We start from the raw sequence: 18,773 nt of genomic DNA on the forward strand, positions 1-18,773 counted from the left end.
AACACAGCTCCTGCTTTCGGAGATACCTGATACTGGTGAGAGGCGAGCAGAGATGCTCCCAGCTCCCCCTGTTTTTACAACATTATTGCAAGACACTGCTACCTCTGCAATTTGCAAGTAGTTTTTAATCTGTCAAAACAGACTTTTATTATTGTTTGAGGATTCAAAAGGAAAATATGCACATCTGGTTTCAATCGCAAAGTGAAGTTGGGTCTATCAGCCTATTTCATAACAAATTATGCTTACTTTTTACTCCAGAGGATTTCCTAAGGAGGGGACGCACTGCCAAGGTACACCAGCGTCTGTGGAGACCGCACGGCACTGAGAGAGGCGGCGGCACCAGCCCAAGACAGGCGCTGCGCTGCTGCAAACCCGCTCTCGCTGACAAGTAAATTAAATCTTAAAATCACTGAGGAGAATACCCTTATTCATGAAATCTTCGCACACAGCCACACGTGAAATCTTCATGTACCGTATAATTTGAACAACCTGACGCTGCTGAACGGAGAAACGGGACTTGCAGACTTTCTAGGACAACTCAGCTGCCCGGGTGCGTTGCACACAAGGAGCTGCCGACCCTCGCTGAGGCAGCGGTCGGTGCTGGAGACCCGCGCGGGGGGCACAGGGCGGCTGGCAAAGCCCCGCAGCACATGCCCCCACCCCTCGCTCATCACCTCGTGTGTGCCAGGTGTGAAAACCGCGGCAGGGCACGGTGGGAAGCGTGTGCGATGGCTGGGCAGCACCTCAGCAGCGATGCTCAACCACATCCACTGCTCCCCTGGGCTGCAGCCCCCCCATCAGACCCCAAACTTGGGGAGTTCTGTACCGAGCCCACCGACATTCAAAGTTTCAACCTCACTAAACATCACTCTCGCTGCAGAGAAAGGAAAGCACGTGTTGATCCATTTGGAGGAAGAAATTAACAGAGGCAGAGTAACCTGAGGAGCAGAGGGACGCTTGCTCCCCGCACACTGAGCTTTGGAGAAGCGACCCGAGACGGTCCCGAAACGCGTTTCTCCGGCGGCAGGAGCGCCCCGCATCCCGCACGCAGCCCCCGGCCACACGCCCGCAGCCACCCCGGCCGCACCGCGCTCCCTCCGCACGTTCCAGGCGGCTCCTCCCGCGGCCGAACCGCGCAGGACCGGGGTTGCCCTGAGCGCGACCTGCGCGTCCCCGGGGGCCCGGCGCCGGCGGGGGGAGCGCGGAGCCGGCGGCACAAAGGCGGGGGGAGCCCCCGACCCGCTCCGCCCGGGCGGTGCGGGGATGCGCAGCGCTGGGCGAGGGGGGTCCCAGCCTCCGCAGGGGGCACCGCTGCCCCGCATCGCACCCCGGGCAGCGCAGGACGGGGCGCACCGCCACCCTTTGTCCGCCACCCCCCCCATCTCCCCAGGGGAGCGCACGGTGGGACCCCCACGCACGCACACGCCGCGGGTGACAGCGCAGCGCTGCTCCGCTCCGCGCAGGGCTCGCCCCCCGGGTTCTTACCGTGGTGGCGGCGGCGCGGCCCGGGCCGGGCCGGCTGTGGGCACCGCTCCGAGCCGCGCTCCCTCGGCCGCCGCCGCCGCCGCCGTGCTGCGGGCGGGGCGGGCGGAGGGAAGGAGGGAGGGAAGGAGGAGGAAATGCGCTTGTCACTTCCTGAGCGGGGCCGGCGGAGCCAGGGCCCGGCCCGCACCTGCGGAGCGCGGCGGAGCCTCCGCCCCGGGGCGGGAGGCCGCGGCGGGGGAACCCGCGCACTGGAGGTGTCGGTGCGAGGTAAGGCGGGGGGGGAGGCGGCGCCCTGAAGGGGTTAAACATCGCCCAGAAAGAACTCGGGGGTGGGATTATATTAAAAATAAGGCGAGGTGTTGGTGATGGGGACCCCGGGCTCGGTGACCGGCACCGCTCTGCGGCAGCGCCCGCGGAGCAGCCGCGCAGGCCGGCCCGGAGCGGAGCGGCCACGCGTGGGTCCCGCGGCCCGTTCGGTGGCCGAGGGTGACTCCTGGTGGCTCGGCCGGCCCGAGCCGGGGAGCCCTGCGCAGCTCTGGGAGGCTCCCTCCGACAAGAAGTAGCCCTGAAGTTTTACTACATCACAGATACAAACCACGGTACACGCAGGGGAAATTCGGGAAAAAATCCCACTGCTTAATTTTCCTCCATTTTTCCAGTATTTAGGGTGGTGAGAGCCTGTCCCAGGTTGCCCAGAGAGGTGGTGGATGCCCCATCCCTGGAGACATCCCAGGCCAGGCTGGACAGGGCTCTGAGCAACCTGAGCTGGTGAAGATGTCCCTGCTCATGGCAGGGGTGGCACTGGATGAGCTTTGAAGGTCCCTTCCAACCCAAACCATCCTGTGATTTCTTTGGGGATGAGGCATTTGTCAGAACACAAGCTCAGCAAAATACTGCCCGGCTGAACATGGCCTTGGGTCCTCTGCACTATTCAAAGACACATCTGCTTGGCTTCACTTGGGAAGTGGCCTTTAGAAGCAATCGGCTCCAACAATAACATTTTCCATCCCTCCCAGCTGAACTGCGCACAGCACGTAGGCTTCTCCTGTGAGCCAGCGTAATTAGCGAACGAGGAAACTCTGTGACAGCTAAAAGGAAGATTTAGAACTCAGTGCAAAGTAGAGCCTAAACATTAATCTTGACAATATGTAAGCAGGCAACGCCAATCTCGTCAGGAATGAATCTGGGGCTAAATTTCATGCAGGCACGCTGCTGGGGATGGCGAGTGGGAGAAAAGGGCATGTGTGCCCTGACAGGCACGGGAGGCTTTAGCTGTGTGACCCAGCAGTGCTTCGGATGTCCTGCCCTCTGCACGGCCCAAGATACCAAATAAATGTTGAGGAAGACAGTATCTCATGTAATAAAGGGGAAAGGATGTAAGTAAGCAAAAGCAGCAGGAGAAAATTTAACAAGGGAGCAGCTGCTGCCAGTGTAGTGGGGGCTGATCTCAACAAAAGTGGCTTCATACTCAGTGCATATAAAATTAGGCAGGAGCAGATGCTACGAGGAGGATACAAGCAGGAAAGGGGACTTGGTGATGTGAAGGGGCATTTGCATCAAGCTTCCCTCCCACTCAGTGTTTGCTTTTCTTATCACAAAGCACTGATAGCAATAAAACACTTGTAAAATCCTTTTCCAGAACTTTGGGAATCAAGTTCAAAAAGGTTTTCTTCTGGTTTCCCAGCTGAATATTTCAGTAAGAAAGCCTGCAGCGGCATTGATTCCGCTCCCGTGGCAGCCTCATGCAGTGCAGGCTTGGGCTCCAAGAAACTATATGAAGGTTGCTTTCTGTCTGCTTCTGCAGCTCGGTCCAAACCCAGCGGTTTTTACCTCTGATCCTGTGCTTTCCAACAGATGAGTTGGCTGTGGTGCGTTACCAGCATGCGTGGAAGCCTCTTGCCAAAGCATAAACCTGTTTTCCACAGATAGTATTTTCAGCACCGTTTAAATGTAAAGGCTGGCCAGACGTCCCTGCGCTTGTGACAGTGTAAAAAACCTTTGTCAGAAGGGAAAAAGAAGGAAATCGCTTTAAAGCTTTGAAGAGCTGTGCTTGAGTCATCATGGACAGAAAATTCATTCAGTTCCATTCTGCGCTGATTTGTGTTTTTGTTTGGGATGTCAGCACCTTTGCTCCCCACTGACAAGGAGCCTTCCTTACGGAGACAGAAAGTGGAAAAAAGCTAACGATCCCTGCAATCCTTCTGAAATTATACTGGGGTCTAAGTCATTAAAACATTTAGACATTACAGGGCTAAGCACTGGGGATAAACACAATTTCCTTCCCTTCCAGTGCACAGGATTTGGCTGCTTTCTGCGCAGCCTAATGCTCCGCTCTCTGCTCCAGTTTGTTATTCAAGTCATACGCACCACAGTTGCTAATAATTTCAGAAGCGTCCTTTTCGCGATGACCTACAACTCTGCGCTGTTCTGAGCACCTGAGCAATCCCAGTTATTTGTGGTTTTGTCCTTCTGCTTCTCTCACCAGGTAACGGACTCAGCCAGGGACAGGCACAGAGTCAGAATGTCCCAGCTGCGCTGGGTACCACGTACTCACAGGGACATCTTGGCTCTGCTGAAGGTCTCTAACGGCACAAAGTGGAGAGCGGTTTCAGAAGCCACGCTCCAGTTTCAGGGGAAATCCTGAAATTCACAGAATCTAAATAACAGCCAGCAAAATTTTAACCAATATTTCATAGCCAGGGAACAAGCACATCTCTGTAATATAAGCAATGTGTTCTAGGTCAAGGAGTATCTGAATTAAGGAGACCTGATACTCTAAACAAGTGAAGCATCACAGTGCAGACAGGGTTGTAATGAGGAGTGTAGTATTTACTACATTGGGCATACAATGGGGTTTGCACCCAGTCTAAAAATCCTCCTTTTATTTCACAGGTTATTTGCTGCTGCCTCCCTCCCCACCTTGGGAGAGCGCACGACGGCTGAGCCCCAGTCTGGGTGTGATGGAAACAGTCGACGGATAAAATAAATAGACCATGAAATACATATGTGAGCCTTCCTCTCGCTCGAATGCGCTAATCACTTTGTCAGCCATGTTTGCGTCTGAATCGGCTTAAAATAAGCCAAGAGTTTGTCTGTCATTCACAAAACCCGAGGCGGCCGTGGACGTGCCCAAAAGCAGCACGTTGGACAAGCAGAAATGCAGTGCCCTGGGGTAGGGCAGCAGTCAGCGAGGCTAATCACTACTGCAAATTGGCATGAAAGAGCATAGATCCTTCTGCTCAAAACACCAACTTGTGTTTTAGGGGAAGCTTTACAGAAAATCTAACTGGCAAACCTGCCTTTTTTTGGTCAGTGTTTCAGGCTGGGTGCAGGTTTATCGCACCACGCGTGCGCATCCCTGCTGCTAATGAGAGGTTTCAGTTCGCGACCCCATCGACGTTTCAAATTACTCGATATAATGCACATTCTTCCCATCTCTGCTTGACATGTGACACTGTCCATGAACACTTGGCCGCTGGAGTGACTGTGCGGAGGTTCATTTCAGTGGTGTTTATTAGTTCTGTCTCTCCAGCACAGGCATATGCACTTGTGATTATCCAGAATTTATATGTTACCTTGCGGCTACATCATTTGTTTGCCTGACAGCACTCAGTTTAATTTCCAGTAACCTAAAAATGCACTCATTTCAAGCTATACTCTTACCTAACAAATGGAAATTCAGCCACGGGTTGGCTTTTCCCTTATTTGTGTCAAATAAAACACACCAGCGTTCCTTTTCCTCCTTTGTCTCGAGGCTATAGCACCTCATCCCCTTTCACTGAAAGCCCTGGGTATCCATTAATTGTTCCTCAATTTAGCTGCTACTCACAAGGGTTAAGTTGCGCTCAAGGTGCTTCCAGCCAAGATAGAGGTGTCCCCACCAACTCCTTTGGCCAAGGGGCAGGTAATGTCCCCTCCCACCCCAGAAAACGCAGCGAGGATTAGGAACGCAAAGACGACGCGAAGTCCTGGCCCGTTTATTTCCTATATTTGCTCTCCACATATTTCACAGGAGACGATATGTTAAAATGCTTAGAGGGCCTATAAAATAAAGCAGTTACTGTTGTTGCGAGTTGTGTTCTTTACCTTGCAGCATGCCAAGATCAGGAAAGCAATCTGAGTGCCAAAACGCTGAAAATTTTGCTGTATGTTGCTAAATACCATGCTTAAAGATTTGGTCTGGTATGAAATAGCGTATTTTTTGGCAGTCTTTTACCAGGCGCTCTGGAACGCAGTAGAATGGACATAGCAGAGTAGACATACACAGATTTTCCTTACAAAGGCTACAGTGCTGCCAGTGCATTCCTGGAACATGGAAACACATGGGAGCCAGCATCAGCAATGAAGAAAAGCGTGCTGTGCCTAATGTACCAGAAGAGCTAGTCAAGAATTCATCCTTACATAAAAATCACTCCAAAGAAGCTTCCAAGATCAGTGTCAGCCCATCTTTGGCCCTTCACGGGTATCTATCTGGCTCGCACACGTGGCTTCACCTTGTACACCTGGACGCAAAGCCCACTTCTTTTAAGTGACTGGCTTCGGTTCATTTGCCCATTCAGGCCCTCAACCCTTTGGCCCTACAGACATCACAGCCTGCACCAGAAACCTGTGCTGAACTGAAACAATTTGGATGGGAATTATACGAGAGAACATCTCCACTTCTAGCCATGGACATGCTCCCTCAGACAAGGATCTTTTACGAGGATAATGCAAACCCTGTGAAGATGTCAGCGCAGATGAGAGCGCTCAGGCTCTGTACAGCAAATCCAGTCCTGCAGACACAGCTTCCACACCAGTATCCTCTGGCCATGCTTTGAAACACCGTATTATTGTGTCGAATGTGTGGGGCAGTCTGCTCACAGCATTGTTCACTGGGTTCCTTATTTGCTGTCCTGAGACCTGCGTGGTGGGACATGCGCTTCTTAACTCGGGTACAAGCAGCTGTCCTGTAGAGAGCAACGGCAGGATTAAAAACCCAAACATCTGAAAGCTCCTTTTAAAAAATGTTTTGAAAAAATAAGAAGTAGAATAGCTGAGAGTCTCCTTTTACTATAGGTATAAAATACCCCAAATCCTATGATACAATAAGGCAGCTATTGCCATTCCTGGGTTCAGAAATGGTGCTGCAACATTGGTTTTGAAATTGAGAGGGTGAGCCCATAATGCAAACAGTTATTTCAACCTGATGCTCTCGATAATGATTTGAAGAAATATTCTCCTGATGGGACAGAAAGCCTGTAATTAGATGTTTCATCATTGCTGGCCCTGTCTGGAAGAGCAGCTGCCATAATTCTGTTAGTGTTTCTGAGGTAACCCAACAGCTCTTCAAAAAAAATTGTAGCTCCCAGAGTTTCTTCATTTTAGGCCACAGAATTATACCGAAGTTCAAGAACAGAATATTAATTCCATATTTTCTGAGCCTTCCAAAAAACTTAGCATTTAAAACAACAGCCTACAGACAGCACTGCAGTTGGCTATTCCTGCTCCTTAAGGACTGCTAAATGAACATACTTTCTTGTAAATAACAAGTCGGTCACCAAAAGGAAAGTCAAGTAGTAAGGGAATATTATCCTTCCCTCTGAATTTTCTGTGTTCATTCAGTTGTCTCATGATTTTCATGTCTGGTATTTCTCACTTTTTAATTTATATAAACACGATGATAGAAGTATTTACATCAAGAAAGCGCTGTGATGCTGAAAGAGCAAAGGCTTTTTGTCTTGAGAACCCATTTACTCTCCACTCTGGCAGAGACCTATGTGTAGAAACTCCCTTGGATCCGACATCTGAAATCAATACTTATTTCATTAATTTCACTTGGTCTCCTCTTTCAGATATTTCAGCCTGACAGTTCACTTCCCCGATACACCCCATAAAAACCCGGGTAAAATGCTGCAAGCTTGTTCAGTAGCACATGCCTCGCAACAAGTACAACAGCCTCTCCCAGTAAATACCTCAAAAAAGAGAATGCCTAAATGCAGTTTGCTTGGCAATAGCAGGTACCAGGAGCTGGGTATGGGATGTCTGAGCTGCATCAAACACAAATGTTGGTGGAGATGCTGCTTTTTAGGGTTCATGTGCTAAAAGCCATCATCCATCTTTACCAGTTGCAAGCAGTTCATGTGTAATATCACTGGAGTTGCACAGACTACCACTGAAAACACCTGACTGAGAAGATGAGATCTCGCTTGCATCCGATCTTGAGGTTGAATTGCTTAGGAAGAAAGGGAGAGACTTCATTTCCAGGCTCTGGAGCACACTAGCTAACAGCTCCCTTCCCTTTCCAGGCATCTCCTGGCCTTTGGCATCGGGCTCACAACGCCAGGTGCAAAGCTCACTGGCACCGAGAGAATTTCATCCCTTGGCTTGTTGTGGATCAACACGGGAACAGAAACGCTTTCTGTTCTGCCTATGTTTATGCAAAACTACACCCGGATCCAGAAAGGTAACGCCGGCTCTGCAGCGTCATCCAGCCTGAACGCGGCACCGCGGGAAAAGTCTGTGGGCTCAACTGCTGTTGAGATCCATGGAAGATGTTAGTTTTACTACCCACAAACCTCACATTTGACAGTGAAATCACACACAGAGTCTTTGGATAGCAAAATAGGAGTGGAATGTATTTCGAATGCTGGCTTTATTCTCCTGTTGCAGCTGAAACCAGGAGTAACTGTTGTGTAGAGATGATGGTACCAGCCTCCATGAAGCACTCCCCAAACCACAAGCCAAGACTCCTCCCAACTCACTCCCAATTCATCTGCCTCTTACTTTTTAAGAGGTTTTCTACTGAAAAGCATCAACATTTAGGGATCACAGCTCCAGGAAGAACCACTAGCAAGGTGAACTGCCCAAATCAAGGACCTTCTTTGACATTGTCATTTCCAAATCCTACTCATCAGTAAAGAGCTGTTGCTTAAGTTGGTCTCAGAGCTGTTACCTGGACTTCATTATTTAAAAAATACCAGGTTTTAATACAATAAAATACCGTATATATATAAAAAATAGTGAATTACTATCATTGCTTCAAAATGCCTTGCTAAAAACATTAATTGAACGTGGTTGATCATACAATTCCATTATACACTTACACGATTTCTGATGCTGAAATTTCTGTGTAATCATTTTAGGAAACTTATTTTTATCTTTACAACTGATATAAACATATTGCCTAGAGAACAAAATCTAATAATAATCAATCATACAAAGAGGAGGAAACAATATTTGCCCTGAACCTTACAAGGAGTGTCAATAGTTAAATTCCTCCTAATTGATTAAAAGAAAATCCATGACAGCTATAAATTTATTTTCATTCCATGATTAAATACATATCATGCCTTCATTAGCAAAAATTACAAATGGGAATAAAACAGATGCCCTAAACACATCCTGCCAGCGTACTTGCCAGTTAAAATTTGCTTGTATTAACTCCACCTGATGCCAAATTTCCTACAAAAATGTCATAGTCTTTTTATTGAGGTTGTTATCAGTGGTGTGCTCTGAATTCTTTGTACTACTCCATCAAAAAACCATCCTGTCTGAATTACCACTCACATTTCACTGCTGGAAGCCAATTGTACTAAGTTACCCAAATGATAACAAGACCGTGGTTTTGACACTTGAGTTAGGAACCCAAGCCTGACCTAATATGCAAAGAGCTGTTCACTGGAACTAAACTTTCTTACCACTCTGAAAGACCATTCTGCCAATAGAACCAGTACATCCCCCACAAAAAAAAAGGAAGAATTTAGGATTCCTACCTTGAAGACATCACCAAATGGATCACAGAGGGAGGACTCACCACTGTGCAAATAATGTCTTATTTCCTGTCCTGGGAAAGGACCAGAAGTATTTCTCAACCCTTAATAATCTCCTGAACCCTGGGAACAAGGAGAAGCCAGGAAACCAGAAGGAATTCTCTAATAAGCAAACATGACCTTACCTGTGAAACAAAACCTGATTGCCTAATAGGGCCTCCGCGATGTATGAAAGAAGAAGTTTATTGTCACCTGCCAGTGTGTTTGTCAAGGCATAAAGAGACTTCATTTCCCTACCTTTCAAGCAATAGTAGTATTCTGAAAATATAAAATAACAGATGAAATGAAGGCAAAGAAATTAAGCAAAAGGATTGTACACAGAAGTTTAAAAGAAAAAAAAAATAAAAGGAATAAGGAATGAATAGTTATGCTTTGAATTCTTTTGGATTTATGCAGCTAAAATCTCTCCTGAGAAATTCACTGGAAAACACACAGTCATTGTTGGCTCTTAAGACATTACTATATAGCAAATTAATAATGAAGGAGGCATATGTCACATGCTAGTGAGACTGTAACATCACATCTTCATGTATTTATGAGATCAGTGAAAACAACTGACAAAGCACATTCAGGCAAGTGAGATTTTTAAAAGCGTTCCCTCTGTGGGAAAAGAGTTGAGCTATTTCAGTAGAGACAGAACTCTATGAGTCTGAGAACCTCTGAAAATCTGAATTTCAAGCACAAACTGGTCCTCTTTTTGCAATGCTACAGCTTTTGTATTCGATTCCCTCCTTAACGGTTACATTCATGTACCTAAGAAAACAATAAAAGATGCAGCATTCCCACTGCAAAAGCTTGTTCCTTATTATACCACACAACAGAGAAATGAGAATTTTGCTTTGTAGAAAAGCTTTACCTCCATTAGTCACAGATCACCAATTCAGAAATTAAATCTTTACGTTCCATCATTCAGTTCTATCAGTTTCATATTCAGAATGCCTTATTTCTTTCTCACTCAGAAACTTGCAGCTTCCCTAGAACAAGTGAGGTTGTAGCGAGGACAAAATTTACAGGCATGCTATGCAAAGCTGAAATGTTTCTAGGGCAATGTTTTATAGTCCCTTCGAGTTCCATACAAACTATTTTACTGTGTACTCAAAGAGCATTTATTTACACACGTGTCTGAGGTTTTCTGTCAGGTTTAAAGTTCAGACTTTTCTCAACTAATCTAATTTGTCCAAGACGGATGGCCTCACTTTTTTCCTTTGGAAAACCAATGCTGTTACACTGTTTCCAATTCTTCCTCCAAAGCAAAACTTGGGTGTTGGCAGCTCCTCCAGAATTTCAAACCCTGCCAGACAGAAATTAAAATGCTTTTATTAGAAGGAAGTAATTTTATTCTCCTCTTGGATGGCCCGTTGCAAACCATTCTCTATTTGGCTGGAAAAATTGCAAGTCAGTTACTCTGTAAGTTTATAGGACTGTATTGTTACACTGCAGCGCTGCTTTATACAGCTGAAACCCTCCCATGGATAATAAAAATCTTAGCTGGCTGACTCACACAAATTAAAGGCAGAAAAGATGATAACTTGCCAGTAACTTTAGTTCCCCAGAAGGGACGGTTGTTCTAGATCCACACTGAGTTTCAAGCCTCAGGCATGAGATTCAGAACCCAACCTTCATGTAAAAAACACCCTTCTGAGCGGACCAGAAAGGTCACTGAGGAGGTGACATAAAAAGTCATGGTCACAGATTGGCCAGTTCCCCCTAAATATGGGTAACGGAGTCACCCTGATTTCAAAGCAATCAGATAGGTGAACTGGATCTGGGAATAAAGGTCCAAAAGAGAAAAATTATCACCCAGGTATACACTTTCCCAGTGTAATTAGACTAAAATCCTTGTCCTCAAAGTACCGATAGAACAAAACCTGTCCTCCCCTGGCACGTTGGCACTGGCAAACACAGAAAAGCTGTAATTCCTGAGGAAAATGGAGGGAAGATAAGCTGAAGCATTTACTAGTCGCTTTACCTTGTCTAATCCTGATCCTAATCAAGACACTAACACAGGCATTAAAATTCATTCGTCACATCCTTAAACAACCATAATTTGGCAGGTGCTTCTGTTCAACCGCTTACCTTCTCTGAAGTCGTTCGACAGCTCCTCCTTGGTCCAGTTGCAAGAGGTTATGAGGAAAAAGCCCCCTGGTTTCAATACGCTGCAGAGAGATTGCACGTACTGCTTCCTCTTCCCCGCCGCGTTATCAGGATTAAGGCTGATGGCATCAAAAGTCCCCTTGTCAATACAAATCTCAAATCCTGACAGCTCAGCTGAAGGAGCCAGGAAGTCTTCTACCTAAACCAGAAGTCTACAACTGTGAAAACAATCTGCTACTCAAAAGCTCCTGAATCTTAAACGCAAATGAATACTTTAAAATAAAAAGCCTCCAACTTGACAATAGGTGTGCTTCCGAAAGGGTAACTCACAGGCTTTTCACTTATAATGACAAGTCAGCTTCATTCTTTTCTACGTGTTATGTGAAGATCTATTGTTCGTAGAGCCCGTGTATATACCTGTCCATCTAAAGCTCAAACTAACATACTTGCAGACCAATCTTTAAATCGTTATTTGTACTTTGAGCCCTGGTTTCCTAGGTGCTGCGTGCTGGGCACTGTACAAACACAGAACATACAGTGCCTGCCAGAGAGAGGTGACAATTGACATCCAAGAGCAGAGACATCAGATGGGTACAGAGCTGGAGGATAAAACAGCAGCGCAGGGAGAGAGCTCGGAATGAGAATCACAGAATGGCAGAGGTTGGATCTCTGGGGGTCGTCTGGTCCTACCCCCTGCTCCAGCTGCTCATGGGGAGTCGACCATTGAGGGATCTCATCCTCTTGCCTCAAATCAGAAATTCAGAAAGGTGCAGCTAAAATGCAGGATTCACCAAATGGCAAACTGCCATTCTGATGCCTGCTAGAAGCAGGGAAATCGTGTTAGACCTAACGATTGTTACAAACAGGAAAAAAAGAAGACCAAAAATTGCCTTGGAAATACAGATTTATTTGGTTGGTGGCCTCTCACAAATGAATGTCAAAAGACATCATTATTATACTGAGTACATCTGAATATCAATTAGGTCATTTAATCTTGGGTTCGATTGCTTTCTATTTCCTTGGTAAACTTTCTCTCAAAACTTACCTTTAATTTAATGTTAGACATCCCTTCTTTCTCTCTTATTTTCTCTGAAAGTTCTATTGCAGAAGGAGAGTAATCAATCCCTGTGAGATTTGTGTAGCCAGACTTTGCCTAGACAGAGGCAGAGAATCTTAATTAGTGCTAGCAATTCTTTTATCCAACAAGTGTATTCCTTATCTATAATCCATCTAATTTATGACAGAAAAAACCCCAACCTTGTTCCTCATTTTTATTCCTGTTACCATTACAAGAGTTAAATAGCTGGGGTAATGAGCTGAAATAACTCAATTCTGCCTAATACCTCATAAAAAAACCACGTTGACTGAAAGCTGGTTTATGTCAACAAGTGGAAAACTAAGCAGAACTGTGAAAAGTAATACCCTGGAGGGGAACAGACCCTCTTATCTGCAGCAAAAGTAACCGAGAAACCAGGAATTTACAGTGATGAGAACATGTGCCAATGCCAGATGCTCCAAAATAAGAAAACCTCTCTGACACTTACATAACATTTGAGATTGAGCAATTATTTGGTTTATAACTCAAAGGGTACGAGCAAAAATAAGTAATACATTTTACTAGTACAGAAATCCACTGTGAAGCCTTATGTGTTTCTAATTGTTCATGCTAATGTCTGTTTGAATGCAATTATTTGCATGCTACAAGGTCTTCGTATCAGCAATTTTCAGGCAGGTTATGCACCACATAAAAGAGCAGATAACACCAACCCAGCTCAGCAGATTCAGGCAGTCAGATCCCAGCAGCCCTTTTGCAAAGCGGGCAGGCACCTCGCCACCAGCCAGAGTTGGCACATGGCAGGGGGACAGTGACACGTTTTCACTGCGAGGTAGAAGCAGAAGTGACTAGATTTGGGTATCACATGTGGCTAAATCCAAACCTAAGAGGAAGAGCTATGATCTTATGGGCAGCTGCAGGCAGTAAGAGCAGAGAGGGAAGACGCTTGGGTTTGTTTTGGTTTTTGAACAATACGTGGACTTTAATGAGCATTAAGCAATTGGTTGCAGACCTACTTGTTCCAAAGGCCAACACCTCAACAGCAAGAAAAGCTCTAAGATTGTTTTTTTAAATGGTCCTTCCCCCTTCCAGCAGCCTTTCAGCCCGTGTGAGCTCAGCACGGGCAGCTGTTCTTAATTGAGGACTAATTTCAGCTAAACACAAAGACTGTGTTGTTTGCGTTTGATGAAGAACAGCGTATTGCTCAGGCTTCTGCCCACGTTCCTCCCCAGAGCAAACCAAGCTTCCTGAAATGCCTGTGCTGAAGGCTTGGGGGTGGAAGAGGAGTTCCCACAACAGCTCCTCTGTTTGGAAAGGAAGAGCTTGAGTCACTTCAGGGAGTTCCCATTCACTCCTAAAGAAAGTTGAAAGGATAAACAACATTAAATGCTGCTAAACCTGTAGGGCCTGACTATGTAAGGACAAGAAAGGATCATTCACTCAAGTGGCAAACGTGACCGTGCTGCATCCTGCAACTGGACTCCTGTCCTGAAGGTGGTATTTATAAGCACTCTGCTGCTGCTTCTTGAAAAAGCAGATTAAATAGCAGAAGATATTGTGCAATGTTATCGGTGCTGCCCCATATTTAAGCCTCTGGTGCTGCCAGTAGACACCAGCACTTGGGGGAGTGAGTATTATTTATTTCAGAGTGGTTTTTCAATATTGGTGGCTCCCACAATGCTCAGGGGAAAAAAAAAAAAAAAGATGGTCAGAGCTCCATGGAGCAGCAACAATTCCTTAGAAGAGCTGGAATTTTTAGAATTATGTCATCAATGCAGCCTACCAGATTCCTGAAGTTAGCAGGGGCAGGACCCTGCTCTAGTGCACAGATAAAACCAGTAAGGCGCCCCATTTGTGCATCTGAGATCCTCCAAGAAGCAGAAAGAGAGGAAACCTCCAGCGGTGTTTCTCCCGGAGCTCACAGACGGGCAGATCCCCGCAGGGTGCGAGCAGAAGACATTTAGCAGCGTGCATAAAGTTCTGCCTCCTGGTGTGGCCAGTTTACATAGGATACAGCAGTCTGTTTTCACTTGATTTGTTAACCTGCTTTTCCAAAGGCTATTCTGCCTCCTATTTGTGCAATATTGCCACTAGAACTAACAAAATCTCTCACTTAGCTGCATTTCAGAGTAATTTTCTTACTAAACTCCCATTTAGTATTCTTTGCTGCTACTGGCACACCAGGGCCCAGTATTCCCCAACAAACTATGCCCTCTGGCACCTCTTCCCGTTCCAATGACGTTTGGTTACGTCCCCGCAGCAGCCATCTTTTACAGAGGTGCTACCAATGTCCTAAACAAATGAAGTTTGACTTTTTCAGCATTGCCATTTCTATCACGTTATCAAGTCCAACTCCAGTGGGCCGACTGTTCTCTGGCAGCTGATGCGCTTGCCTAAAGAATCCTAACTTGATTTTCAAAGCTCAGCAGCTAACACACAAAAAATTATTTTACATCAACTGGAACTGTTTAGCAACAATAAATAATTTAATTTTTGAAGTTACTTTTCAAACGGGAACTGGACTGAAAATTTCCTATTAAAGCAACCACAGTACTTTGAGATGCTTAATGTAAGGGGGGAGGGTGTTCTTACGGCAGTTTTATAGTTTTTAAAAGCTAACAGGCTGCCATTTTCCCATTACGGAATGAAAATCTATTTCAGATTTGTAAGTGGGACAATTATAAAAGTGAAGTCTTATAAAGTTTTTCAGTTGGATGTTTGAACAATGATAGAGCTAGTTAGCATCGCATTTAACAATCATTATTATTAGGCCAATTTCCTCTTAATGAAATGAGCATTTTCTACTTTGATATAATTTCTCCTGTGCTGCAGTGTAGCAGCCGGTTGCCGTAAAGGATTTAAACTCTTCTAAAATCAAAGTCCATGTTAAAAAACATTCTGTTAACAAACCTGACTTTGATATCTCATATCACTGCATAATAACAACATTATAACACTTCAGAACTTATCTGCTGAGGGGTTTCCACCCTGACAGAGACAGACACTTCTTGAAGTGCTAACAAACTTTTAAAGTCATTGACATAAAAACCTTGTTTTTAACAATTATTATATTGATAATGTGTGTTATTATCAGAACTGAATGCAGAGAAAGCGTCTGGTTTTGCACATGAGAGTATTTTGTATATTAGCCAACTTCATTTCCTTATCTGGGGCTGTTTTACACAACAGTGGGAAGAATGCATTTCTAATGCAGGAAAACAAAAAGGTAAAGTTAAATTAAGGGATACTCAGGTTGATTGCTTTAAAGAAATACTATAAATTTTGAAATGTGAAGTACTGACACTCTGGGCAGCACCAAGAAATAACAAGTTTGAGCATGTCTAGCAAAAAAAAAGTAGCTATTTCCATTTGGCAGAACAAGATACAGGTTCTGTTCCGAGGTCTGCAGCCCCAGTAGCATCGCTGGTTCCAGGAGTAACCAGTACTCCGTTGATGGGAAAAAAACCACACTATAACTTTGATTTAGGTCGCTTGCTTTTTGTCTTTCACTGAAGTTACAGCTTGCCCTCATTACGATTGTCACTTGTGAGAACTGTATTTAAACTACTCCGTTTGGAGCACTGATCCTGCATCAAAAGCACAAACTTTGCAATATACCAACCAGTTCAACCAGTAAAACACCATTTCCAGTTCCAATGTCAAGCAAGGAGCTGTCAAGGGGGATCTTTTGTTTTTCCAGCCATCTGATTATGCGAACCACGCTTTCTTCTCCAAACCTATGAAAAATAAGGGCTCCTGTAATTGAGATAGTAAAAATGTACAAAACGTACAGCAAATTTATTCCATCGCTCCCTCTCTCTACAGCTTCTGGAAAGTACCTCTTACTGAAGCGCCAGGGTAGCAAATGCCATAGCTCACATTCCATGTTTGCTTTGTTTAAATTGAAATTAATCACATAGCCTTAAAATTCACCAAAACACCAACTCTGGGAGGTGAAGCTCTCCATATATTAAAAAACTCAGCAGCACCTGCAACTTGCATAGCTAAACCTGAACTCAGGGATAAAAAGCACATTTGTTAGTAACACAGACAACTACCAGCTCATGTTCTGTGTAATGACAGCTGTCCAAGTGGAACTAAAATAAAATTGCATTGCAAAATTGAGCAAAACAGGAACTGACGGCTTCAAGATTAAAATTTCCGATCACTTTGCCAACATGTAGAACAAGTCAGTAACCCGCTGCATTGCTGACTGTGCTTTTCCAATGTCTTTTTTTTTAAATAAAGAAATAATAGAAACACTCAGGTGGAGTTATTTTATTTACCAAATTTCCCCAACATCTCCAATGTCTTGAAAAGTTTGAAGTTCTCTTTCATATGCAGCATCCCAGCTAGAGTCAGGGGAGGGAGAAAGGACAAGATATTGCAATTAGTACCAGAAAAAATTTAGATTAAAGAGCAAGGGAAAGAGAGGGAGAGAAGCTGTATTTATGTAGCAGTGCTACTTTATGTCCTCTGCATAGAATCACAGGATGGTTTGGGTTGGAAGGGACCATCAAAGCTCATCCAGTGCCACCTCTGCCCTGAGCAGGGACATCTTCACCAGCTCAGGTTGCTCAGAGCCCCATCCAGCCTGGCCTGGGATGTCTCCAGGGATGGTTCATCCACCACCTCTCTGGCCAACCTGGGCCAGGCTCTCACCACCTTCAGGGCCAACAATTTCTTCCTCATGTCCAGCCTGAATCTCCCCTCTTTTAGTTTAAAACCATCACTCCTTGTCCTATCACAACAGGCCCTGCTGAAAGGTCTGTCCCCATCTTTCATATCAGCTCCTTTTAAGTACGGAAAGTCTGCAATCAGGTCTGCCCAGAGCTTCTCTTCTCCAGCTGAACAGCCCAGCTCTCTCAGCCTGTCCTCCCAGCAGAGCTGTTCCAGCCTCGGATCATTTCTGTGGCCTCTCTGCCCCCCTCCAGCAGGTCCATGTCTGTCCTGTGTTGAGGACCCCAGAGCTGGACCAGCACTGCAGGGGGTCTCACCAGAGCGAGCATCATCTAGCATCATCCGCTCGGGAACACGCTGTCGGTCAGTCACCGCGCTGGCGATGCCCAGCGAAGGGAGGCTGTGGGTCACCACACCAGACTCTCCCAGGCCTCCGGCTCCCCGGGCCGCAGCACCGGGCCGCTGCCGCAAGGAACCCCGCCCCGCCGCGGCCCATCGCCCCCCCTCCGCTTCCCGCCGGCACTCACTGCTCTCTGGTACCCAGCACCGAGGGGCCGAATGGCTCCTCCCCGCACCCCGGGCCCGGCCCTGCGGGGCGGCCGAGCCGCTCCCCCGCCGCCGCCATGCCCAAGCGGAACCGGAAGCACCTCCGTACCATAGAGAGCACCGGCAACAGAGCCCGCGGCCGCCTCTCTGGCGCATGGAGAACTCTTCTCTCTGCTTGGCTGGAGGTTCGAGTCCCTCAATATACCTTAATGTCCGTTCTGTAATTTCTTTTCAAACTACTGATTTTGGCACTGGGTGTACCCAGGTGCCACTCTGCTGCCGGGTGGTCTGTGTGAGGAAATCCCTGCGTGAAGCCAGCAGGCGCCTGTGAAGCCAGGATTGTCCCAGGGTGTCACCAACGGGACCCTGTTTGCAAAATCAGAGCTGAAAGGGGTTTTCCTTTGGGAAGCAAAAGGAGAACAGAAGAATCCTGGGGGGTTTGTAAGTGTAAGACATCCTGTAATGAAGCTCCTAGACTGAAAAATCACAGAATCATTTTGGTTGGAAGAGACACCCAAGATCATTGAGTCCAACCCAAACCTAACTATGGTGCTAAGCCACGTCCCTGAGAACATCATCTCTTCCTTTGTTCAACCCCTCCACGGATGGCGACTCCACCACTGCCCTGGGCAGCCTGTTCCAATGCCCAACAACCCTTTCCAGGATGAATTTTTTCCTAATATCCAACCTCGACCTTCCCTGGTGCAACTTGAGGCCATTTCCTCTCATCCTATCACTTGTTCCTGGGGAGCAGAGCCCGACCCCCCCTGGCTCCAAGCTCCCTTCAGGCAGTTCAGAGATCAGAAGGTCTTCCCTCAGCTCCTGTTCTCCAGCTGAACCCCCCAGGTCCCTCAGCCACTCCCATCACACTTGTGCTCCAGCCCCTCACCAGCTTCATCACCCTCCGCTGAGCGAAACCCACCAATGGATGTGACAAACAGCAACATCGCTCTGTCAGCTCCTGTCCCGCTCTGTGTTCCACCCAGTGCTTCAAAATCTACATGAAATACCCAAATATCCCATGTAATTCCTGTGGGGGAACGATGCGGCCGCGCTGTGTAGGTCAAGAAAGGTTCTCCTGCCCCTCTGCTCTGCCCTTCGGGAGA

The 18,773-nt window shown here is 46.4% G+C and overlaps 2 protein-coding genes and 1 long non-coding RNA gene across 6 annotated transcripts in view; 1 reads left to right on the top strand and 2 right to left on the bottom strand.

Annotated features, from left to right (window-relative positions):
• Positions 1–1,612, bottom strand: part of FAM53B (family with sequence similarity 53 member B) — a 47,949-nt gene extending 46,337 nt beyond the window's left edge. For 2 of the 4 annotated variants that reach the window (XM_065843660.2, XM_071812225.1), the window contains exon 1: positions 1,486–1,603. The gene's annotated coding sequence lies outside the window, so the exon portion shown is untranslated. Of the gene's footprint in view, positions 1–1,485 lie in introns of all 4 variants that reach the window. The other 2 variants (XM_065843661.2, XM_065843662.2) reach the window with 2 other exon arrangements.
• LOC139828581 (uncharacterized) lies at positions 1,531–8,221 on the top strand. The gene is made up of 3 exons (XR_011740364.1): positions 1,531–1,752; positions 4,378–7,927; positions 8,134–8,221. It is a non-coding gene; the product is annotated as an uncharacterized lncRNA (long non-coding RNA).
• A 1,565-nt stretch (positions 8,222–9,786) lies between these two features.
• EEF1AKMT2 (EEF1A lysine methyltransferase 2) lies at positions 9,787–17,763 on the bottom strand. Its single transcript, XM_065843663.2, has 6 exons — positions 17,649–17,763; positions 16,728–16,793; positions 16,064–16,178; positions 12,433–12,540; positions 11,370–11,586; positions 9,787–10,584 (listed from the first exon to the last, which is right to left on the bottom strand). Exons 1-6 carry the CDS (start codon positions 17,744–17,746, stop codon positions 10,457–10,459), a joined length of 732 nt encoding a protein of 243 aa, XP_065699735.1. The 5' UTR covers positions 17,747–17,763; the 3' UTR covers positions 9,787–10,456.
• Between the last annotated feature and the right edge of the window lie 1,010 nt (positions 17,764–18,773).

The sequence above is a fragment of the Patagioenas fasciata genome, chromosome 8 (assembly GCF_037038585.1).
Source record: "Patagioenas fasciata isolate bPatFas1 chromosome 8, bPatFas1.hap1, whole genome shotgun sequence".
NCBI classification, from domain to species: Eukaryota; Metazoa; Chordata; class Aves; order Columbiformes; family Columbidae; genus Patagioenas; species Patagioenas fasciata.

Coding starts and splice junctions, on each gene's coding strand:
- EEF1AKMT2 (XM_065843663.2), bottom strand. CDS start 17,746: ATGGCGGCGGCGGGGGAGCGGCTCGGCCGCCCCGCAGGGCCGGGCCCG. Junction 12,541..16,063: donor GTGTTTTACTGGTTGAACTG/GTTGGTATATTG, acceptor GCCTCTGTCTAG/GCAAAGTCTGGCTACACAAA. Junction 11,587..12,432: donor TGTCTAACATTAAATTAAAG/GTAAGTTTTGAG, acceptor CTTCTGGTTTAG/GTAGAAGACTTCCTGGCTCC.